General features: G+C 44.5%; 1 protein-coding gene across 2 annotated transcripts in view; it reads right to left on the reverse strand.

The window, feature by feature from the left end:
• Positions 1–24,490, reverse strand: part of LOC112225722 (C-type mannose receptor 2) — a 43,842-nt gene that overhangs the window by 13,592 nt on the left and 5,760 nt on the right. For both annotated transcript variants that reach the window (XM_042307251.1, XM_042307250.1), the window contains exons 2-15: positions 23,627–24,061; positions 19,589–19,762; positions 19,279–19,443; positions 18,854–18,967; positions 13,405–13,548; positions 12,696–12,887; positions 11,698–11,852; positions 11,439–11,543; positions 9,037–9,152; positions 8,758–8,906; positions 8,201–8,421; positions 7,114–7,259; positions 6,591–6,687; positions 6,197–6,326 (exon numbers count right to left, since the gene is read on the reverse strand). In XM_042307251.1, coding sequence (XP_042163185.1) covers positions 6,197–6,326; positions 6,591–6,687; positions 7,114–7,259; positions 8,201–8,421; positions 8,758–8,906; positions 9,037–9,152; positions 11,439–11,543; positions 11,698–11,852; positions 12,696–12,887; positions 13,405–13,548; positions 18,854–18,967; positions 19,279–19,443; positions 19,589–19,762; positions 23,627–24,061 — 2,343 coding nt within the window. The remainder of the gene's footprint in view (positions 1–6,196; positions 6,327–6,590; positions 6,688–7,113; positions 7,260–8,200; positions 8,422–8,757; positions 8,907–9,036; positions 9,153–11,438; positions 11,544–11,697; positions 11,853–12,695; positions 12,888–13,404; positions 13,549–18,853; positions 18,968–19,278; positions 19,444–19,588; positions 19,763–23,626; positions 24,062–24,490) is intronic.

The raw sequence follows: 24,490 nt of genomic DNA on the forward strand, positions 1-24,490 counted from the left end.
ATGCGAGTCACTCTAATGCCTGTGTTCATGCGAGTCACTCTAATGCCTGTGTTCATGCGAGTCACACTCTAATGCCTGTGTTCATGCGAGTCACTCTAATGCCTGTGTTCATGCGAGTCACTCTAATGCCTGTGTTCATGCGAGTCACTCTAATGCCTGTGTTCATGTGTCACTCTAATGCCTGTGTTCATGCGAGTCACTCTAATGCCTGTGTTCATCAGTCACTCTACTGCCTGTGTTCATGTCACTCTAATGCCTGTGTTCATGCGAGTCACTCTAATGCCTGTGTTCATGCGAGTCACTCTAATGCCTGTGTTCATGCGAGTCACTCTAATGCCTGTGTTCATGCGAGTCACTCTACTGCCTGTGTTCATGCGAGTCACTCTAATGCCTGTGTTCATGCGAGTCACTCTAATGCCTGTGTTCATGCGAGTCACTCTAATGCCTGTGTTCATGCGAGTCACTCTAATGCCTGTGTTCATGCGAGTCACTCTAATGCCTGTGCTCATGCGAGTCACTCTAATGCCTGTGTTCATGCGAGTCACTCTAATGCCTGTGCTCATGCGAGTCACTCTAATGCCTGTGTTCATGCGAGTCACTCTAATGCCTGTGTTCATGCGAGTGACTTACTGAACGAATCCTCACTATCAATAGCTGCAATTAGGCTGTACGACCAGACCTTTGTTTTGAGAATGAAAGATATCTTAGTTTCAAGGTCTCAGCTTAGAGAGAAGAAGCCTTGTGAGGTGTTGGTATGTCACATGTTATGAACCAGTATTGGTCGGTCGAATGAATGAAACAAAACGGTAATGAGGAATGAATTATGCTAAATCATGCAAATATAACTCGTCTGTGTAAAGCCATTATATAAGACAACTGCTGGGACTGTCCCAGCAGAGCTTCTGACAGACATTCACTATGGTGCATTAGGTTTGTTGGAACCTATCCAGCACAGTGTCAATAAACAACGATTCATTTCAAATTGACTTTGAGTGTCCCTTGTGTAAGAATTTCCACAACATCTCATTTCAGGAAACTAGGCGAATGTTGCGCGTCACTACTTCACAGGAGAGACATTTGAACGTAAACATACATTTCTTTATCAAAAGGCATTTTTTAGCAGAAATGCCTTCTGGAACATGTGAACCTTTATGTGCCTTAATAACAAACTTGTTTCCTATCTGTAAATACGAATACAATTGTTAATTTACGAGCCTATTTGTTTTAGACACGGAAAAGACAGGAATCCTCCGGATAGCCATAATTGACTGAGATAATGGATGGGCTGGACATGCCGAGATTTCGGATTGGTCTGCCATGTAGCAGGCTTTTGTCTATAGTCGTGGTCAAAAGTTTTGAAAAAGACACAAATATTAATTTCCACAAAGTCTGCTGCTTCAGTGTCTTTAGATATTTTTGTCAGATGTTACTATGAAATACTGAAGTGTAATTACAAGCATTTTATACGTGTCAAAAGCTTGTATTGACAATTACATGAAGTTGATGCAAAGAGTCAATATTTGCAGTATTGACCCTTCTTTTTCAAGAACTCTGCAATCCGCCCTGGAATGCTGTCAATTAACTTCTGGGCCACATCCTGACTGATGGCAGCTCATTCTTGCATAATCAATGCTTGGAGTTTGTCAGAATTTGTGGGTTTTTGTTAGTCCACCAGCCTCTTGAGGATTGACCACAAGTTCTCAATGGGATTGAGGTTTAGGGAGTTTCCTGGCCATTGACCCAAATATCGATGTTTTGTTCCCTGAGACACTTAGTTATCACTTTTGGCTTATGGCAAGGTGCTCCATCATGCTGGAAAAGGCATTGTTCGTCACCAAACTGTTCCTGGGTGGTTGGGAGAAGTTGCTCTCGGAGGATGTGTTGGTACCATACTTTATTCATGGCTGTGTTCTTAGGACAAAATTGTGAGTAAGCCCACTCCCTTGGCTGAGAAGCAACCCCACACATGAATGGTCTCAGGATGCTTTACTGTTGGCATGACACAGGACTGATGGTAGCGCTCACCTTGTCTTCTCCGGACAAGCTTTTTTCCGGATGCCCCAAACAATCGGAAAGGGGATTCATCAGAGAAAATGACTTTACCCCAGTCCTCAGCAGTCCAATCCCTGTACCTTTTTGCAGAATATCAGTCTGTCCCTGATGTTTTTCCTGGAGAGAAGTGGCTTCTTTGCTGCCCTTCTTGACACCAGGCCATCCCCCAAAAGTCTTTGCCTCATTGTGCATGCAGATGCACTCACACCTCCCTGCTGCCATTCCTGAGCAAGCTCTGTACTGGTGGTGCCCCGATCCTGCAGCTGAATAAACTTTAGGAGACGGTCCTGGCGCTTGATGGACTTTCTTGGGCACCCTGAAGCCTTCTTCACAACAATTGAACCTCTCTCCTTGAAGTTCTTGATGATCCGATAAATGGTTGATTTAGGTGAAATTTTACTGGCAGCAATATCCTTACCTGTGAAGCCCTTTTTGTGCAAAGCAATGATGATGGCACGTGTTTGCTTGCAGGTAACCATGGTTGACAGAGGGAGAACAATGATTCCAAGCACCACCCTCCATTTGAAGCTTCCAGTCTGTTATTTGAACTCAATCAGCATGACAGAGTGATCTACAGCCTTGTCCTCATCAACACTCACACCTGTGTTAATGAGAGAATCACTGGCATGATGTCAGCTGGTCCTTTTGTGGCAGGGCTGAAATGCAGTGGAAATGTTTTTAGGGGATTCAGTTCAGTTGCATGGCAAAGAGGGACTTTGCAATTAATTGCAATTCATCCAATCACTCTTCATAACATTCTGGAGTATATGCAAATTGCCATCATACAAACTGAGGCACCAGACTTTGTGAAAATTAATATTTGTGTCATTCTCAAAACTTTTGGCCATGTCTGTATAACATGAGCTGCTCAGTATGTGTAGGTAATCCTTTTGAACGCAGCTTTTTTGGAAGATATCGCGAAAAACTGCAAAAGTGTTGCTAATGCTCGCCACTTTCAAGATGAAGTGAGTTTTAAAATCAGTGGAATGTCCGGTGGAAGCAAAGTATGATAGCTAAGGAGATTGAGAAAATTCTGCCGTTCAAATATGTGGAGGGAGTCAAAAAGGGATACAGAAGGTTGTTGTATAAAACACCTGTCTCTGGATTACATCTTCAAACTAAGGACAACCATGGCATCTGTAACAGGGAGGGAGAAGCGTTCATCCATGTATACGGATAAGAGAGTCTAGCTTGCTACATTTTCAGATATTATACGTTTCTCTAATTTTGTCATAAAGTTGTTTTCATTGCAAGTTGAAGCGCACTGTTAGCTAGCTAGCTAGCATTAGCTGGATGGCTCACTAGCTAACACTACGTGTATGATCTGTGTAGTAATATTATTTGTATCTCAGTGCCATTTGCATTGCTAGTTACATAGCCTAATGTGAACTAGCTAGCTATCTTTGAACCTAGTTGTTTAGCGTTCGCTACCTGGAGATTCATGCATGATAGTAACATTATGAGTTGGGATTATGGTTCTTTATTTAGCTAGCTAGCTACATTTCTACTCAACTATACAAGTAACCATTTCACTGTACCATTTACACTTTCTGTATCCTGTGCATGTAACAAATAAACATAGATTTGTTTTAATATAGTGTGTGTTTACCAGAGACGGTAATGTGAGAACAACATGACCTGCACCAATGTCAAATTAGTATATAATGTTAGGCCAACAAGTCAGTGTTAAAGTTCTTAAAATTCTTAGGTAGAATGTCCTGCTTTTATTTGTGACTGTAAGCTATTTTCTGTCATTAGCTCGCCATGAACTTTTCCTGTAATAATGAATACAAATTAACTAACATTGTCAGCTATATGATATGGTCATTATTTGAACTGGCTAGCTAGCTAACTTAACATTAGCTAGCTAGCTAACAACCTAGAAACAAACCAAAACATTGTTTAGAAAGTTGCTTTTGGTTGCCTGGTTTGCTAGATTGACATATACTAAATTCATTTTTAAACAGATCGGTTTATTGGTGTTAAAATAGACAATTTATGCTATTTTAGACCAGCAGGCTGCTCATTTTTGTGTTCAGTAGAATATTCTTGATGTCACTGCAACAACTGTCTACGGACATGTCGATAGAAGTAGTATCAACCAGCCGTTAGTCTTGAAATCTTTGGTTGTTTAGTGCACTACCGTACTCACTCTGTTTTAGCAGATGGCCTCACGTGTGAATCCTTAAAGAGATGGGTGGGGCTAAGGCTTAAGAGGGTGTGAACAATGCTGAATGTGTATAGATAAAGAAGAGCTCTCCTGTAGGTGTGCCAAAACATTCAAGGGACATTTTCTCAAAAGTGGTGTTACAAGGTTATCAACTTCCAAAGCAGAATTACTTTTCTATTGTTCCTCAGCTGTAGCCAGTGCTTAATTTGAGTGGGATTCTGCTGGAACAGGATCCGGGACCTCGCTGTTTTGGACTATTTTGATCCCGAACCAATTTGTCCTTATACGGTAAAAAATTGCAATGTAAAAATCTGAATAAAAGTGATCAAAGTTCATTCGAGTTGCCCCTTCGTTAATTCTCCTGCCCCCACAAAAGAACGTGGTACAACATTGTAACCTACTCTGTGTGAGATGAACGGGTGGTGGCTGTGTGAGAAGCATGCCTGTATCTCTTACATAACTAGGATGAGATTCACTTTCTATTTACTCTCTCCCTCTCTGCTCTGATAGACTGATAGAGCTGATAGAGCCTGCAACTCTCATCTCTCAAGCCTTGCACTTCATAATTTATTTCCTTATAGAATGGTTCTAGAATTACTGCTGTCAGTTCATAAATAAATGAAATCATTCCGAATAGCCTACTACACCATGAGAAGGATCAATAGCTTCTTGTGGATTGTTGCCCAATAACAAAGAATAGCCTACTACACCATGAGAAGGATCAATAGCTTCTTGTGGATTGTTGCCCAATAACAAAGAATAGCCTACTACACCATGAGAAGGATCAATAGCTTCTTGTGGATTGTTGCCCAATAACAAAGAATAGCCTACTACACCATGAGAAGGATCAATAGCTTCTTGTGGATTGTTGCCCAATAACAAAGAATAGCCTACAGTTGTGAACGCGTGGCAAATTTGTCAGTGAACAAGCAGCATGCAGACAAAACAGACAAATACAATCGAGGGAAAACAGAGGTTGGAAAGCAAAATGGCTCCTGCTGAAAAGAGAAGACTATGTTGCAGGCTACCAACATATTTGATGAACTTCCAAATATTGTTTTACAAAGTAAAACAAGCGAGAGAGAGGCTTTTGGCACGAACGCATTGGCCATCACCAGCGACTGAGCTGCATGTCATTGGGTGAGTCAGTGAAACTGGAAAGTATTTTTAGGACTATAATTTCCTCCTCAAATTGTAGCCTACAACATGCGCCTCCATACACCTAGGCCTAGGTTGTTTTTATTGATCTCAGATTCACATTTGTGCTGTATTAAAAATATTCTGCCAACGTCTCCAAAAATGTTCCCCAATGTGTGCAACTTGTGTAAGTGCCTCTACTCTACTGCTCTATGTCACCACGCAAATGCAATGATATGCATGCAATGCTTTACTATAAAGGTACCTCAGAACCTCAGAACTTCTCAACCCCCCTCTCGTGCTCCCTTTTTGTTCCAGAACCTCCCGAGTTACAAATTAAGCACTGATTGTAGTGTAAGACATCAAATGTTCTAGCTCCGAGTCTCTACTTTTATCCAATGTAAAAAACACCATTGCAAATGTTGCTACATAAGACCGAATCAAGCCGGTCGGTCACATATTTGCTTAATGAAAACTACAACTCCCTTCAACATCCCACATAGTTAATGACTGGATTTCTCTCCTGAAGTATTTGATTTCTCTCCAGAGAAACGGTGTATTAGGCTCACCCCCAAAAAAAAAAAAAAAAAAAACGAAATGGAATTCAAGTAATTGAACCAACGTCAGACAATTAGTTGTTTAATAACCGATATAAACATTTTGGGGGGTTATTCGCTCAGCACTATATAACACAGACTTGAATGTTCAAAATGAAAGCTTTCAGGCAACAACAAGGGCCCCTTGTGTCAGCGTGTCTCTATAGTGTCTGTATACAGCAGTAGCACTCCTTTGTGACTGTATCAGTGTCTATGTGTGGTTCTGTTGTCTTGCTGTTACCTTTGGGGATCTTGCAGATCCAGTCCAGTTCAGCGTCACAGCGCATGGCCAGCCAGGTCATGGTGCCCAGATCTGCTGCTGCACACTGACGGACGTTGTAGTAGTAACGCCCAAAGTTCTGGTACGTATACTGACATGCAGAGGAAGATGGGTTAGAGGACGTTACAAAATTAGCTTGAAAAGTAGGTAGCTATATCTCTAAGCTTTGAGGAAACACGTATAGGGTGCAAGAGGCTGTATGATGTTGTAGCTGGGCTGTAGCTATCGGTAAATCAAGGTCGCTGTGTCAAGCTGGGTCAATAATAGATAGTGCTGTGGTTTGGCTGCTCGAATTAGGTCTATGCTGTGGTGTAATGCTGTGGCTGGATGACGGGACGGTGATGCTGTGACTCACGGCCAGTCCATCGCTCCACTTCCAGCTACCGTTGTCCATGGGGTTCCTGCGGTTCAGGCCGATCCAGAACCAGCGCTGCTCATGGTCCTCTGACTCCCTGTGGACCATCATCATCATCAACATCATCATCAGCAGGAGCAGAGTCGTCGGCATCATCATTATTGTCATTGTGATCATCAGCAGCAGCATCATCATTACTATCATCATCATCATAGTCTTCACCATAAAATATATATATATATAATCTGTCACTGTGCCCTTGAGCCAGGCACTTAACCCTAAATGCAAAAAAACACATTTCCATTACACACTGTGTGTAACAGGACAAATATAAGCACCCCTCAAAAATTCTTATTATATTTATTATTATCATCCTCATCATTACATCCACATTCCCTCTTTAAATTACAAACCCATCCCCTTTTCAAATAAGAACAACATTCTCCCTCCATCCAGTCTAGGCCCTGTAATAGAGACCCTTTCATTACAACCCATGCATGATCAAGGTGGAGTGTCCACCCACCCAAAGGCTTCGTGTAATATCTGCAGTATGAAGTGCTCCTCCTCTGGGCCACTGACACTCAGCAGGTTGGCTCCATGGTGTCTCTGACAGGCTAGGTGGGCCTGCAGCCAGTTCAGCTTCTGGTCCATCTGGGCCGAGTCGAACACCTGGGGGACACACACATGCAGGCAGGCAGGCAGGCACGTGCATACACACACACACACACACACACACACACACACACACACACACACACACACACACACACACACACACACACACACACAGAGGCGTTAGAGGCAAATAAATGGTATCTATATTGACTAAACTAATACATATCCTTAAAATATACACTATCGTTCAAAAGTTTGAGGTCACTTTGAAATGTCCTTGTTTTTTAAAGAAAAACACATTTTTTTGTCCATTAAAATAACATCAAATTGTTCAGAAATTGAGTGTAGACATTGTTAATGTTGTAAATGACTATTGTAGCTGGAAACGGCAGATTTTTTAATGGAACATCTACATAGGCGTTGTGTTAGCCAATACAAGTTTAGCATTTCAAAAAGGCTAATTGATAATTAGAAAACCATTTTGCAATTTTGCTAGCAAAAGAAGCAATAAAACTGGCCTTCTTTAGACTAGTTCCGTATCTGGAGCATCAGCATTTGTGGGTTCGATTACAGGCTCAAAATGGCCAGAAACAAAGAACTTTCTTCTGAAACTCGTCAGTCTATTCTTGTTCTGAGAAATGAAGGCTATTCCATGCGAGAAATTGCCAAGAAACTGAAGATCTCGTACAATGCTGTGCACTACTCCCTTCACAGAACAGCACAAACTGGCCCTAACCTGAATAGAAAGAGTGGGAGCCACAACAGAGCAAGAGGACAAATACCTTACAGTGTCTAGTTTGAGGAACAAATGCCTCACAAGTCCTCAAATGGCAGCTTCATTAAATAGTATCTTAGAATGGCCAATAAAAAGAAAAGATTAAGATGGGCAAAAGAACACAGACACTGGACAGAGGAACTCTGCCTAGAAGGCCAGCATCCTGGAGTCGCCTCTTCACTGTGTAGTAATATCAAGCAGTGGAAAAGGTGTAGGATACCTTGTAGCAGTGGTGCAGCTTGCCGTTTGTCTTCCACCCGTTGGGGCAGGATCCAGTGAGGCTGGGGGTGGGGAGTGGGGTGGGGGGCTCAGGGCTGAGGGACGTGTCCTGGTTCAGTCTACAGATGAACTTGGCCCGGGCCGACGCACAGTCCTTCACCTCCCATAGGCCTGTGGCGTAGCCCGTCTCCATGGTTACACAGCCCCCCTTGATGTTTCCTCCTGACAGAGGAGAGGGGGGAGAGAGTGGTCCATGTTACGTAGTTGCATGAGTCTGGGTCTGGGAGTAACTGACTGACTGGCACACCAGTGGGGATGGTAGAGATCGTGGCAAAAAGATGGTCTTGAAAACGGCAAACAAATCACCTGATTAAGTCATTGGCAATTTATCCACAATGAATATTCAAGAGATAAGTGTTTATACCGTATCTAGTTTTGACTTTGCTCTGGGCATATGGCATACAGCACAGACAGGTGCCCTGAAGACTAGTACAAGACCAACATGTCCGTCATGATAGCTCTGTGGACAGATAGAGAGACAGAGGTCCATGTCCCCACCTGGCTGGTCTCTGTTCCAGTTGGTATAGGCCACTTCATCCCCGCTGAGCCAGCGGAATTTCCCGGGGCTTTTCTGGTCAAGCAGGGCTATCCAGAACGAATCCCCAGAACGGCCAAACACCAAACTGTTGACAAATGCCTGCTCAAACCTACAACAACGCACATGGAAAAGGCTCGGGGGTCAGAGGTTACCCTAGGTGTGTGTTTGTGTCTGTGCGTGCTTGCTTGCTTGCATATGTGCATGAGTGTATGTACAGGTACGCATGTGTGTGTGCGTACCTATTGGTGATGGTGATGAGGGTTGCTCCGCTGCCAGCGCAGGCCTTCCTGCCCTCCTCGAAGGTCACCTGCTCCTCTCCCACCCAGTAGCAGGCCGGACTGTGCCATCTCCAGCCCTGGCGAGAGAGAGAGAGGTGAAAGGTTGAGGAGGTGTAGAAATTACAACTATCCAAAGAGATCTATCTACGTCCAGATACTTGCATGAAAACACAACCAGATGAGATGGTAACGTATAAGCATAAAGTACTATAAACCACACACGGCTAACAAGGAGAGGGCTATTCTTTTTCCCCTACTTATAAAACTGGGACAGGACAGAACAAGTCAGAGCTACGCTCTCTCTCTCCACCGCTCTCTCTCTCTCGCTCTCTCTCCAACACACAAAAAGGTCACAAGGGTTTGAGTGTGTAGTCGTGTAAATGTGTGCGTTGAAGTGAGTGCGTACGCGAGAGAGGGAGGTGGAGAGAGTCACTTTGTGTGATTCAGTCCAACTTCAGGCTTTTGCACAACTGCACTTGGCAGGGAGGGAGAAACCTCAGACTTCCAGCTGGTGAGCAGCCCTCCTCTATACGAGAATCATACTGGAGAGGCAGATGCACATGTTATCTATTTCTCTCTCTCTTTCTCTCTCCTGTCACATGACCCACAATGCAACACTCTCTGGGGATCTCTAGTGTTACAGTTCTCTGAGCCAATGAGCTATGGATCATATAGACCCTATTGTTCCGACAGAACCGCAGAACCGCAGAACCATTAAGTTAGTAACTTGGTTGTCTCACACTTTCTCTTCAGATGTTGAGTTAACTCAACAACAAAAAAGCGAGCATTAACTCATACAAAATCGCACAATGCAGTCAACTCCACAGAGAAGTTGGCCAAGCAGGAGCCAAGCTAACAGCAGTAGCTCATTTGCCATGAGGCATTAGCTGGGCTATCCATCATGTCTAGTGAGGGAGGGAGAGAGTACATAAACACTAAATTACTGAAGCATCAGGATCAAACAGCCATACCTCTGCCCGAGTAAACGTTTTTACCCCTTTAAACAGGAGGAGAGGGTTGAAATATAGCAGGAGAGGAGAGCACACAACCACGGGGGAAACTAGTCAAAGATATGAAGAGAATTACAATCTGTGAAATTGCAGAGAGACAGACAGAGAGACACAGAGAGACAGAGAGAGAGACAGAGAGAGAGACAGAGAGAGAGAGAGAGAGAGAGAGAGAGAGAGAGAGAGAGAGAGAGAGAGAGGGAGGGAGGGAGAGGGAGGGGAGGGAGGGAGGGAGGGAGAGAGAGAGAGAGAGAGACAGAGAGAGAGAGAGAGAGAGAGAGAGAGAGAGGGAGGGAGGGAGGGAGGGGAGAGGGAGGGAGAGAGAGAGAGAGAGAGAGAGGAGAGAGAGAGAGAGAGAGGGAGGGAGGGAGGGAGGGAGGGAGAGAGAGAGAGAGAGAGAGAGAGAGAGAGAGAGAGAGAGAGAGAGAGAGAGAGAGAGAGAGAGAGAGAGAGAGAGGAGAGGAGAGGAGAGGGAGGGAGAGGGAGGGAGGGAGGGAGGGAGGGAGGGGAGAGAGAGAGATGGGTTTACCAGATGTGAGACCTGTGGATATGGTTCATTTGTGTGTGGGTATTTTTGTGAATGTGAACACATTTGTGGGGTTGTCTGGGGGTTGTCTGGGGGTTGTCTGGGGGTTGTCTGGCTGATCTCCCTGGCCCTGAGGGAGTGATTCAGAGCAAATACAGACTGGGGCAGAGGGGAGGTGGCGTGTGGTCAGAGCGCAGAGGGGCGGAGGGGGAGGGGGCGGAGGGGTGCACGGGGAGGGGGAGAAGAGTGTGAGGGGGTGCACTCAAATATGTACCATCTGCATTCAGAGTGCCAGTGCTGACTGTCTGCATCTGGAGTTAGAACAGCGTGACGCTGCTAGAACTGTGAATAGAGCGTTTCTAGGCAGACAGAGACGGAGATAAAGGGAAGCAGATAAAGGATGGCGGGGAGCGACAGATCAGACAGAATAAGAAAGATACAATAGATACAGGAGGGGAATAACAGATGGAATTGTTTGCCTTCAGCAAGCACACTAATGAGTGGGGGAGTGAGAGGAAGGAGTGAGAGAGAGGGAGAGAGAGGGAGAGAGAGAGAGAGGAAAGAGAGGAAAGAGAGAGAAGGAGTGAGAGAGAAAGAAAGTAGAGAGAGAGGGGGAGGGAGAAACAGAGGAGAGACAAAGGGAGAGGGAAAAAGAGAATGTAGAGAGAGAGAGGGGGAGGGAGGGAGAAACAGAGGAGAGACAAAGGGAGAGGGAAAAAGAGAACATAGAGAGAGAGAGGGGGAGGGAGAAACAGAGGAGAGACAAAGGGAGAGGAAAAAACAGAACGTAGAGAGAGGGAAATAAAGAAAGGGACTACAGTAAATCTTACTGGTTTGCACCCGTGGTCCTGTGCCTCTCCGTCAGTCTTCTGGGCTGCTTTCTTACAGATGGACGGCAGGGTCTGGTTACAGGGACTGTCATTCCAGCGGCCTTCCTGTACACGTACACACACAAACACAGAAAGAGAGAGGGCACAGCTGCAGAGTATAAACAATCGTTTTCTGTAGGGCTTGTTGGCAGTCAGAACACAATGCTGTGAGATTACGAAGGGTCCAGACTATAGGGGTCAAAGGCCAAGGGTCACTCACGGGTCCCCAGATGGTGACACAGTCCTCTGGGGTGTTTTGGAAGTTGTTGGGCTCAAAGGGATGCCAGTAAGTGAAGATGACGGGCGTGTGGTCTGTCCACTGGAAGTCCATCTGCATAGCCGTGTCATGGAGACCAATCCACAGCTCCTCCACATCTGACACACAGAGATAGGACGATAACTATCACAGAGCAGGGAGGAGGAGACACTACAGCAATCACATTAGGACAGAAACAAGATGGGAGAAGCAGTGAGTGGATTGGAGTATTAGACAATCTTCAACAAATATGCTCCTAAGGGGTTCTTCGGCTGTCCCCATAGGAGAATCCTTTTTGGTTCTAGGTACAACCCTTATGGGTTCCATGTAGAGCCCTCCGTGGAAAGGGTTCTACTTTGAACCCAAAAGGGTTCTACTTGGAAATAAAAAGGTTCTTTCTACCTGGAACCAAAAAGGGTTCCTCAAAGGGTTTTTCCAATGAGTGCACCCGAAGAACCCGTTTAGGTTCTCGATAGCACCTTTTTTTCTAAAAGTGTAGGCAGGGTGGAACTACAGTATGCCAACCCCTGTCCTCATAGTGTGGTGGTGAAAAAGTTGTAAATAACTTATTATATAAAGTACCAGTCAAACGCTTGAACACACCTACTCATTCAAAGGTTTTTCTTTATTTCTACACTGTAGAATAATAGTGAAGACATCAAAACTACGAAATAACACATATGGAATCATGTATTAACCAAAACATTTCCAAACTTTTGACTGGTACTCTATTTTTATTTCATTTCATTGTTGTTGTTTCAGGTAAACAACGTAAACAAATTGTACATAGGTGCTATATATAATCACGAACAAGAACCAAGATCAACTGTCTCCCGTGAGAGAAACTATTGACACCGAAGTTGAAGCTCCCTTTCGAGACATGTACATTGTTGTACTATCTGTGTAGCTGCCTGTCTTCGGGTTGAGGAACCTTTCCGTGACATGCTGCACTATCTGTGTACCTCGCTTGATGTTGTTGATGATGAACTCTAGTTCAGGCAGGGTGTGGAGGCTGACCAGGTTGGCCTCCATTTTCTGACAGGTTTTCTGAGCAGCGTCCCAGTCCACCTTCTCTGACGTCAGTCTGTAGCAGCCTGCCTGGAACGCCTGCCAGCCTACATCACACTCGTACTTCTCATCATCCGCCCACGAGTCTGCAGCCCACAGAGCAGTGACAGAGAGCAAACAGAAGGGAAATATACCCTATATTAACTATTTGTTAATACAGTAGCGAGCATATAACCCGATGGTATCACAAATCTATGATTTTTTTCTATGACTCTAACTGCTCACATACAGGGGATGTAACTATCCATGAAACAACAAGCTACAGATGTATCTTAATTTGAGCCGGTTTGCCACAGCGGGAAAATAAGCCTGCAGCAACAGGAAATGTGAATTCTTATGTGGATTGTAACAAATTGACATTTTGTAGGGGTTGATACATTTTACGTAAAGGAAAATCAAGTCTGAATTTTGAAAGTGGAAATTACAAACATTCTAAAACTTTCTAAAAACTCAAATATACTAAAAATGTGCCTTTCCTGTTTTGCAGGAAAATTCTCAGCAACAGAAGAGTGATCAAATGAAGCTCCTACAGCTGTCAAAGCTTTAGCAGGGAGGAATTGATAAGGAGGTCTAGAGTCTCGACCGGTGACTAGGCAGACGTACCGGTGGTGAAGGGGTCCAGGGTGGCATTGGGTCTCTTCTTACAGACATAGGGAAGGGCTACAGAGCAGTCTCTGTTCTGCCAGCGGCCGGACGACTCTGTCCTGATCGCCGCACAGTTCTCCTCATCCACATGGCTCGGCTGGTCTGGGATTGAAATACAACACATATTGTGAGATAGAAAGAAGGGAACGTTAGATGTTATCTGTAGAGTCTGTGGTGTTGTAAACAGATGGCAGAGGTTGGGTTGGGTTAAACGGATGGTTGAGGATGGATGGGGTTGGGTTAAACGGATGGTTGAGGATGGATGGGGTTGGGTTAAACGGATGGTTGAGGATGGATGGGGTTGGGTTAAACGGATGGTTGAGGATGGATGGGGTTGGGTTAAACGGATGGTTGAGGATGGATGGGGTTGGGTTAAACGGATGGTTGAGGATGGATGGGGTTGGGTTAAACGGATGGTTGAGGATGGATGGGGTTGGGTTAAACGGATGGTTGAGGATGGATGGGGTTGGGTTAAACGGATGGTTGAGGATGGATGGGGTTGGGTTAAACGGATGGTTGAGGATGGATGGGGTTGGGTTAAACGGATGGTTGAGGATGGATGGGGTTGGGTTAAACGGATGGTTGAGGATGGATGGGGTTGGGTTAAACGGATGGTTGAGGATGGATGGGGTTGGGTTAAACGGATGGTTGAGGATGGATGGGGTTGGGTTAAACGGATGGTTGAGGATGGATGGGGTTGGGTTAAACGGATGGTTGAGGATGGATGGGGTTGGGTTAAACGGATGGTTGAGGATGGATGGGGTTGGGTTAAACGGATGGTTGAGGATGGATGGGGTTGGGTTAAACGGATGGTTGAGGATGGATGGGGTTGGGTTAAACGGATGGTTGAGGATGGATGGGGTTGGGTTAAACGGATGGTTGAGGATGGATGGGGTTGGGTTAAACGGATGGTTGAGGATGGATGGGGTTGGGTTAAATGGATGGTTGAGGATGGATGGGGTTGGGTTAAAAGGATTGTTGAGGATGGATGAGGATTGGGTTAAAATGCGTAGGTTGGCATTTATTGTCATGAATATTGCCATGAAGGCAGCTCTGCAGAGTGGTCACTTGCTGGCATAGCCACAAAATCATAAAATCTGATTTTAAACTTAACCATAACCCTAACACTGCTAACCCTAACCTTAAATTAAGACCAAAAGCACATTTTCCTTTTCATACATTTTTACTATATAGCCAATTTGGACTTTTCAGCTGGCCCATCGAGCGAAGATCGCTCAGGTCTGCTTCCAGGGGAAGATTCATAACAATAAGCATCAATCTGCTTTTAAAGGAGGGTTGATGATGGTTGAGGTTGGGGTGGGTTAAAACGATGGTTGAGGATGGGTTAAACAGATGGTTGAGGTTGGGTTAAAAAGATGGTTGAGGATGGATGAGGTTGGGTTGGGTTAAACAGATGGTTGAGGATGGTTGAGGTTGGGTTAAAAAGATGGTTGAGGATGGTTGAGGTTGTGTTGGGTTAAAAAGATGGTTGATGTTGGGTTGGGTTAAAACGATGGTTGAGGATGGGTTAAACAGATGGTTGGGTTAAAAAGATGGTTGAGGATGGTTGAGGTTGGGTTGGGTTGGGTTAAACAGATGGTTGAGGATGGTTGAGGTTGAGTTGAGTTAAACAGATGGTTGAGGTTGGGTTGGGTTAAACAGATGTTTGAGGATGGTTGAGGTTGGGTTGGGTTAAACAGATGGTTGAGGTTGGGGTTAAACAGATGGTTGAGGATGGTTGAGGTTGGGTTGGGTTAAACAGACGGTTGAGGATGGTTGAGGTTGAGTTGAGTTAAACAGATGGTTGAGGTTGGGTTGGGTTAAACAGATAGTTGAGGATGGTTGAGGTTGGGTTAAAATGCAGATGGTTGAGTCATGACGGTTGAAGGCAGCTGGGTTAAACAGAGGTTGAGGATGGCCACAAAATGAGGTCTGATTTTAAACTTAACCAAACAGATGGCTGAACCCTAACCTTTGAGTTGAGTTTTCCTTTTCACAGATGGTATGAGGTTTGGGTTTTCAGGGCCCAGATAGTTGAGGATGGTTGAGGTCTGGGTTAAACAGATGGTTGAGGATCAATTGAGGTTGGGTTAAACAGATGGTTGAGGATGGTTGAGGTTGAGTTGAGTTAAACAGATGGTTGAGGATGGTTGAGGTTGAGTTGAGTTAAACAGATGGTTGAGGTTGGGTTGGGTTAAACAGATAGTTGAGGATGGTTGAGGTTGGGTTAAACAGATGGTTGAGGACGGTTGAGGTTGGGTTAAACAGAGGTTGAGGATGGTTGAGGTTGGGTTTGGTTAAACAGATGGTTGAGGTTGAGTTGAGTTAAACAGATGGTTGAGGTTGGGTTGGGTTAAACAGATAGTTGAGGATGGTTGAGGTTGGGTTAAACAGATGGTTGAGGACGGTTGAGGTTGGGTTAAACAGATGGTTGAGGATGGTTGAGGTTGAGTTGAGTTAAACAGATGGTTGAGGTTGGGTTAAACAGATAGTTGAGGATGGTTGAGGTTGGGTTAAACAGATGGTTGAGGTTTGGGTTATACAGATGGTTGAGGATGGTTGAGGTTGGGTTAAACAGATGGTTGAGGATGGTTGAGGTTGGGTTGGTTAAACAGATGGTTGAGGTTGGGTTAAACAGATAGTTGAGGATGGTTGAGGTTGGGTTAAACAGATGGTTGAGGTTTGGGTTATACAGATGGTTGAGGATGGTTGAGGTTGGGTTAAACAGATGGTTGAGGATGGTTGAGGTTGGGTTGGTTAAACAGATGGTTGAGGTTGGGTTAAACAGATAGTTGAGGATGGTTGAGGTTGGGTTAAACAGATGGTTGAGGACGGTTGAGGTTGGGTTAAACAGATGGTTGAGGATGGTTGAGGTTGAGTTGAGTTAAACAGATGGTTGAGGTTGGGTTAAACAGATAGTTGAGGATGGTTGAGGTTGGGTTAAACAGATAATTGAGGATGGTTGAGGTTAAACAGATGGTTGAGGATGGTTGAGGTTGGGTTAAACAGATGGTTGAGGATGGTTGAGGTTGACTTGGTTAAACAGATGGTTGAGGATGGTTGAGGATAGTTGAGGATGGTTGAGTTAAACAGATGGTTGAGGTTGAGGTTGGGTTAAACAGATAGTTGAGGATGGTTGAGGTTTGGGTTAAACAGATGGTTGAGGATGGTTGAGGTTGGGTTAAACAGATGGTTGAGGATGGTTGAGGTTGGGTTTGGTTAAACAGATGGTTGAGGTGGTGAGTTGAGTTAAACAGATGGTTGAGGTTGAGGTTGGGTTAAACAGATAGTTGAGGATGGTTGAGGTTGGGTTAAACAGATGGTTGAGGATGGTTGAGGTTGGGTTAAACAGATGGTTGAGGATGGTTGAGGTTGGGTTGAGTTAAACAGATGGTTGAGGTTGGGTTAAACAGATAGTTGAGGATGGTTGAGGTTGGGTTAAACAGATGGTTGAGGTTTGAGGTTATAAACAGATGGTTGAGGATGGTTGAGGTTGGGTTAAACAGATGGTTGAGGATGGTTGAGGTTGGGTTGGTTAAACAGATAGTGGGATGGTTGAGGTTGGGTTAAACAGATAGTTGAGGATGGTTGAGGTTGGGTTAAACAGATGGTTGAGGTGGTTGAGGTTATAAAGATGGTTGAGGATGGTTGAGGTTGGGTTAAACAGATGGTTGAGGATGGTTGAGGTTGGGTTGGTTAAACAGATGGTTGAGGTTGGGTTGGGTTAAACAGATAGTTGAGGATGGTTGAGGTTGGGTTAAACCGATGGTTGAGGACGGTTGAGGTTGGGTTAAACAGATGGTTGAGGATGGTTGAGGTTGAGTTGAGTTAAACAGATGGTTGAGGTTGGGTTAAACAGATAGTTGAGGATGGTTGAGGTTGGGTTAAACAGATCGTTGAGGATGGTTGAGGTTTGGGTTATACAGATGGTTGAGGATGGTTGAGGTTGGGTTAAACAGATGGTTGAGGATGGTTGAGGTTGGGTTGGGTTAAACAGATAGTTGAGATGGTTGAGGTTGGGTTAAACAGATGGTTGAGGATGGTTGAGGTTGGGTTGGGTTCAACAGATGGTTGAGGATGGTTGAGGTTGGGTTAAACAGATAGTTGAGGATGGTTGAGGTTGGGTTAAACAGATGGTTGAGGATGGTTGAGGTTGGGTTAAACAGATGGTTGAGGATGGTTGAGGTTGGGTTAAACAGATGGTTGAGGATGGTTGAGGTTGGGTTGGGTTAAACAGATAGTTGAGGATGGTTGAGGTTGGGTTAAACAGATAGTTGAGGATGGTTGAGGTTGGGTTGGGTTCAACAGATAGTTGAGGATGGTTGAGGTTGGGTTAAACAGATGGTTGAGGATGGTTGAGGTTGGGTTAAACAGATGGTTGAGGATGGTTGAGGTTGGGTTAAACAGATGGTTGAGGATGGTTGAGGTTGGGTTAAACAGATGGTTGAGGATGGTTGAGGTTGGGTTAAACAGATAGTTGAGGATGGTTGAGGTTGGGTTAAACAGATGGTTGAGGATGGTTGAGGTTGGGTTGGGTTCAACAGATGGTTGAGGATGGTTGAGGTTGGGTTAAACAGATGGTTGAGGATGGTTGAGGTTGGGTTAAACAGATGGTTGAGGATGGTTGAGGTTGGGTTAAACAGATGGTTGAGGACGGTTGAGGTTGGGTTAAACAGATGGTTGAGGATGGTTGAGGTTGGGTTAAACAGATAGTTGAGGATGGTTGAGGTTGGGTTAAACAGATAGTTGAGGATGGTTGAGGTTGGGTTAAACAGATGGTTGAGGACGGTTGAGGTTGGGTTAAACAGATGGTTGAGGATGGTTGAGGTTGGGTTGGGTTAAACAGATAGTTGAGGATGGTTGAGGTTGGGTTAAACAGATGGTTGAGGATGGTTGAGGTTGGGTTAAACAGATAGTTGAGGATGGTTGAGGTTGGGTTAAACAGATGGTTGAGGACGGTTGAGGTTGGGTTAAACAGATGGTTGAGGATGGTTGAGGTTGGGTTGGGTTAAACAGATAGTTGAGGATGGTTGAGGTTGGGTTAAACAGATGGTTGAGGATGGTTGAGGTTGGGTTGGGTTCAACAGATAGTTGAGGATGGTTGAGGTTGGGTTAAACAGATAGTTGAGGATGGTTGAGGTTGGGTTAAACAGATAGTTGAGGATGGTTGAGGTTGGGTTAAACAGATGGTTGAGGACGGTTGAGGTTGGGTTAAACAGATGGTTGAGGATGGTTGAGGTTGGGTTGGGTTAAACAGATGGTTGAGGACGGTTGAGGTTGGGTTAAACAGATAGTTGAGGATGGTTGAGGTTGGGTTAAACAGATGGTTGAGGACGGTTGAGGTTGGGTTAAACAGATGGTTGAGGATGGTTGAGGTTGGGTTGGGTTAAAGGCAGTGTTCTCTCACCGTTCTCCCAGTTGAGGTATTTGAGCGGGGAGGAGTCAGCCCACTGCCAACCTCCGCTGATGTCCAGGTCATTCAGACCGATCCACAGAGAAGCACTGTAACCAGTCAGCAAACCTACAGCAGCAGGGAGAGACTTCTCTTAAAAACCTAAGATGTCCTCATATAAACCCGAGACAAGAACACACTCTACCTCTTTAAAACTATTGGAGAAGAGGTAAGTTGGGAAGAGATGGTAACACTTGATTTTAAGGTATCCTTTTAAATGGCTTATAAACGCTTAATACATAGTTGTTTATCAGTAATGTTTAATACCAGTTCATAACACACCTATAAACATATTTCCATCAAACCGAGAATAAGGGGGAAAAGCACTCCCGTGTTGTAGCACAGAGAACTGCATTTTAGACTCTCCTCTGGTCCCCTACCGTTGATGTAGGTCTGCTCATGCAGCTTGGTGATACTGAGCAGGTCAGCTCTCTGCTGTTGGCAGCTGATGCGAGCCTCGCTCCATGACAGGGTGGCCTGGAAGTTGAACTGGTAGCAGCTGTCTGTCAGGGGGTCTGTGTCCCAGAACGTCTCACAGTCATTGCCTGGCAGGGGGATAGAGAGAGAGAGAGAGAGAGAGATAGAGAGAGAGATGGGGGGAGGGAAGGAGAAACAGAGATCATTGCAAGGGGAAAAAGTCATAAAGAAACATAGAGTCTGTGGTGTGTGTGTGTGTGGGGGGTGACTCACTCTTAACAGGACAGAAGCCCCAGCGTTCGTCCTTGGCATAGTCGAAGGTGGTGGCACACCACAGGTGACCGTCCTCTCTGCCAATACTGGTGCAGTTGTGGAACCACTGGCCATCGTACATGAAGGGCAGGTAGCAGGGCCGACCGTGAGAGTTCCCCTGGATAGTATAGATCTCTGCAAAGGCACACGATGGAAAGACTTCACATCCCAGGAAGCACTGAAGCTCCACTTCCTGTCCCATATTGATTTGTGTGGACCGTTTTACTGAGTAAACAAATATGTGTACTCAAAGACGTGCAATTTAAACATGAGAAATAAATACTAGATATATTGCAGGAAATGAAGACACACGCCAAAGTGTGATTTTGGACCAAAAGCTATGGGAAAGCTCATCAGATGTAAACAATAAACCAAAATAGACCAGATAATGGAAAAAAAATCAAACGATTTTCACCTGAAAAATATATAACTGAGGACAAAGCTTTTGAAAACTCAATACACTGTCTCAAACTAAAAAAGTATGCCAGAAAAAGTCATTTTCACTAGCAATTGACAAGGGTAGAAAGGATACTCCTTCCAAAAAACCTTCTCTAAAATAATAAAATAATGAGTTTAATTTCTAAGCAGCTGTTTTAGTTATTTTCCCAGTCTATTATGAGACTGCCATGTATAAACTAAACGTATTTTTTGAGAGGTGAATGAACATTACTTTGAATGAAACCTGATCTCCACAGTTTGACAAAAAGCCCAGGGGTTGCCACGGTAGCCTCTGCATTCCACTGGATGGCGGGGTATGAAGGAAAGGGCAGCAGGGAGAAAACGCAAATCAACTCTCCAAGACACGGTGGAGAAAGAGAGAGAGAGAGGGGGAAGAGAGCGAGCAAAGAAAGATAGGTAGAGCGAGGAAAGAGAGAGAGCGAGAGAGAAGAGCGGGGAGAGAGAGAGAGAGAGAAAGAAGAGCGGTGAGAGAGAGAGAGAGAGAGAGAAGAGCGAGGAAAGAGAGAGAAAGGGTGAGGGAGAAAGTGAGAAAGAGAGCGGTAGAGAGAGAGAGAGAGAGAGAAGAGCGAGGAAAGAGAGAGAAAGGGTGAGGGAGAAAGGGAGAAAGAGAGTGGTAGAGAGAGGTAGAGAGAGAGCTGTAAAAGAGAAAGACTAGAAGGGTGTTTGCGATGTTACCAAAACACACAGAGAACTAGCCAGGCCCATGGAAAGTAGGGCATATGTGTTAAAACAAAAGTGGGAAAGGCCTAGAAAGTTCCCTCCCTCCTTCATTCCCAACTCTCCTCCACCAGTGGCTGGTTCGTGTCAAGCTGCTAGCCTGCTAGCTACACAGCGGGGTGACTAATGTCCGTGGCATTCATTATTCAGCAGCCTATTGACTTCACAAAAGCAAGTTGTGAGGAATGGCAGTTCAAAATGACAAATGCCCGTTTGCCTCGCCACAAAAAAAGGCAAGAAAAGAAGGAGAGGAACGATAGAGAAAAAAAGGAAAGAAGGAGAGGAAAGATAGGAGGAAAGTAAAGAAGGAGAGGAAAGAGGAGGAAAGTAAAGAAGGAGAGGAAAGATAGAGGAGGAAAGTAAAGAAGGAGAGGAAAGATAGAGGAGGAAAGTAAAGAAGGAGAGGAAAGATAGAGGAAAGTAGAGAAGGAGAGGAAAGATAGAGGAGGAAAGTAAAGAAGAGGAAAGATAGGAGGAAAGTAAAGAAGGAGAGGAAAGATAGAGGAGGAAAGTAAAGAAGAGAGGAAAGAGAGGAAAGTAAAGAAGGAGAGAAAGATAAGGAAAGAAAGAAGGAGAGGAAAGATAGAGGAGGAAAGTAAAGAAGGAGAGGAAAGATAGAGGAGGAAAGTAAAAGAGAGGAAAGGAGAGGAAAGATAGAGGAGGAAAGTAAAGAAGGAGAGGAAAGATAGAGGAGGAAAGTAAAGAAGGAGAGGAAAGATAGAAGGAGGAGAGAAAGATAGAGGAGGAAAGTAAAGAAGGAGAGAAAGAGAGAAAGTAAAGAAGGAGAGGAAAGATAGAGGAGGAAAGTAAAGAAGGAGAGGAAAGATAGAGGAGGAAAGTAAAGAAGGAGAGGAAAGATAGAGGAGGAAAGTAAAGAAGGAGAGGAAAGGTAGAGGAGGAAAGTAAAGAAGGAGAGGAAAGATAGAGGAGAAAAGTAAAGAAGGAGAGGAAAGATAGAGGAGGAAAGTAAAGAAGGAGAGGAAAGATAGAGGAGAAAAGTAAAGAAGGGGAGGAAAGAAAGTTTTTTTTTTAACGTTTCCTTTAAACTACTAACTTACTACGAGTCTGATGGTTGTAGCCATCAATTGTCCCATTAACAATCACCCAAATTAACACACTTATTTCATTTCAAACTTCACGTTTCTCTAGTACAGGCTACGCATCATAATGAACGATATCAGGAAAATGCCTGCGATAAATTATTGTTATGGTCGGTGTCGATCATTTCCGGTTTAATGTCCCAGCTCTACCGTGGTCTATGCGAGGGCAAGGGCATTCCACTGTTTACGTCTTGAGTTTACGAACACAGAGAGAGAGGGCTTTCCTTAGCTGTCTAGCTGGCGGGCTGCCAGTCAGTCATACAGTCAACAGAGAGGCCCAGGGCAAAAAAATTGCAGCGTGCGTCTGAACAGACACAGCTGTACCCTCCTCAACAGTGCAACACAGCTGACTAACCCTGCCTCAGCATTTCATTTACAAGCACTGTTGGGAGAAATAGAGACAAACCATATTCTGACTTGTATTTTATATTGCAAAATGGCTGACTCCCCTGTTCTACCAGATTCAAACGAATGTCTTGTTGCTCCATACCAAAACAAAATCAAGACTGTTAATTTACTTGTCAACCAACAAGTAACCAACACCATCACTTTATATAATTACAGTTGAAGTCGGAAGTTTACATACACTTAGGTTGGAGTCATTAAAACTTGTTTTTCAACCACCAAAAAATTGTTTACAGACAGATTATTTCACTTATAATTCACTGTATCACAATTCCAGTGGGTCAGAAGTTAACATACACTAAGTTGACTGTGTCTTTAAACAGCTTGGAAAATTCCAGAAAATTATGTCATGGCTTCTGGTCCACCGGTGATGTCCTCTGGTCTGATGAAACAAAAATAGAACCGTTTGGCCATAATGACCATCGTTATGTTTGGAGGAAAAAGGGGGAGGCTTGCAAGCCGAAGAACACCATCCCAACCGTGAAGCATGGGAGTGGCAGCATCATGTTGTGGGGGTGCTTTGCTGCAGGAGGGACTGGTGCATTTCACAAAATAGATGGCATCATGAGGGAGGAAAATTATGTGGTTATATTGAAGCAACATCTCAAAACATTAGACAGGAAGTTAAAGCTTGGTCGCAAATGGGTCTTCCAAATGGACAATGACCCCAAGCATACTTCCAAAGTTGTGGAGAAATGGCTTAAGGACAACAAAGTCAAGGTATTGGAGTGGCAATCACAAAGCCTTGACCTCAATCCTATAGAAAATGTGTGGGCAGAACTGAAAAAGTGTGTGCGAGCAAGGCTTTGTGAAACCTGAGTTACACCAGCTCTGTCAGGAGGAATGGGACAAAATTCACCCAACTTATTGTGGGAAGCTTATGGAAGGCTACCTGAAACATTTGACCCAAGTTAAACAATTTAAAGGAAATGCTACCAAATACCAATTGAGTGTATGTAAACTTCTGACCCACTAGGAATGTGATGAAAGAAATAAAAGCTGAAATAAATAATTATCTCTACTATTATTCTGATATTTCACATACTTAAAATAAAGAGGTGATCCTAACTGATCTAAGACAGGGAGGTTTTACTAGGATTAAATGTCAGGAATTGTGAAAAACTGAGTTTAAATTTCTTTATTTGCTATGGTGTATGTAAACTTCCGACTTCAACTGTACATGTCAGTCATTTCCTGGCCAGAATGACTCAACTTACACTTGAATTTATCAGACAAAGAGTACCAAAATAGTCTCATCAACCCTTTGTAATCCACTGGAATGACTTTGTAAACCAGAAGCAGAAGCTCTTCTACTTACCACGATAGGCCCTAGAACAAAGGTCCTGATCGTCCCCAAAGAGCCTCCACTTGAGCCCCTCCCGTGGGGGCTTGACATCCGAGGCCAACACTGAGGAGTTAGCGGAGGGGTTAACAGGGTGCGAGGGTGACGGCATGTACAGGTTGAGGTTCTCCAACACATGGACACAGTACCAGGTCCATCGGACCCCTGGAGGCTCTCTGTCACAGGGGTAGACGCCCAGTGGTGAGGCGTCCTCCCTGGAGCTGTAGTTGCCTGTTGTCAGGCCCAGGCACAGAGAGGAGCCTAGGTTGAAGAGCCGGCCCCTGGTCACCCACTTCCACTTCTGGGCGTCATCCTCGCAGGACTCGGACAGGGACAGGGAGAGACCCTGCACCCCTAGACAGCCCTGAGCCCCCTCGTGGAAGAACACAAACACATCACCATTCACAGGCTCTGTGGAGAGAGAGATAGAGAAACAGAGAAAGAGAGACACACACATAGAGAGATACAAAGAGAGAGAGAGAGAGAGAGAGAGAGAGAGAGAGAGAGAGAGAAAGAGAGAGAGAGAAAGAGAGAGAGAGAGAGAGAGAGAGGACAGTCAATAACACTGTTCAGAAATGATTCCATCTTTAGCTGCCAATGTGGAGAGAGCCGGAACACGATCAATATCACTGTTAATGGATGTCCTGCTTTGTTAGAGCAAGCATATTTCAGCTGGTCGTGGTGCTGTCGAAAGGCTAGCTTCCTCACAAAGATACCTAGCCCACTGTCATGTCTCCTCTCACATCTATGACAAAGCAGACAAAAAAAGTTGGAGAAAGAAATAATTTAATTTGCATATTTAAAAGACCAAAGGAGGCTCTAAAACCTGTATCAACTGAA

Source organism: Oncorhynchus tshawytscha, linkage group LG27 (genome assembly GCF_018296145.1).
Source record: "Oncorhynchus tshawytscha isolate Ot180627B linkage group LG27, Otsh_v2.0, whole genome shotgun sequence".
NCBI lineage: Eukaryota > Metazoa > Chordata > Actinopteri > Salmoniformes > Salmonidae > Oncorhynchus > Oncorhynchus tshawytscha.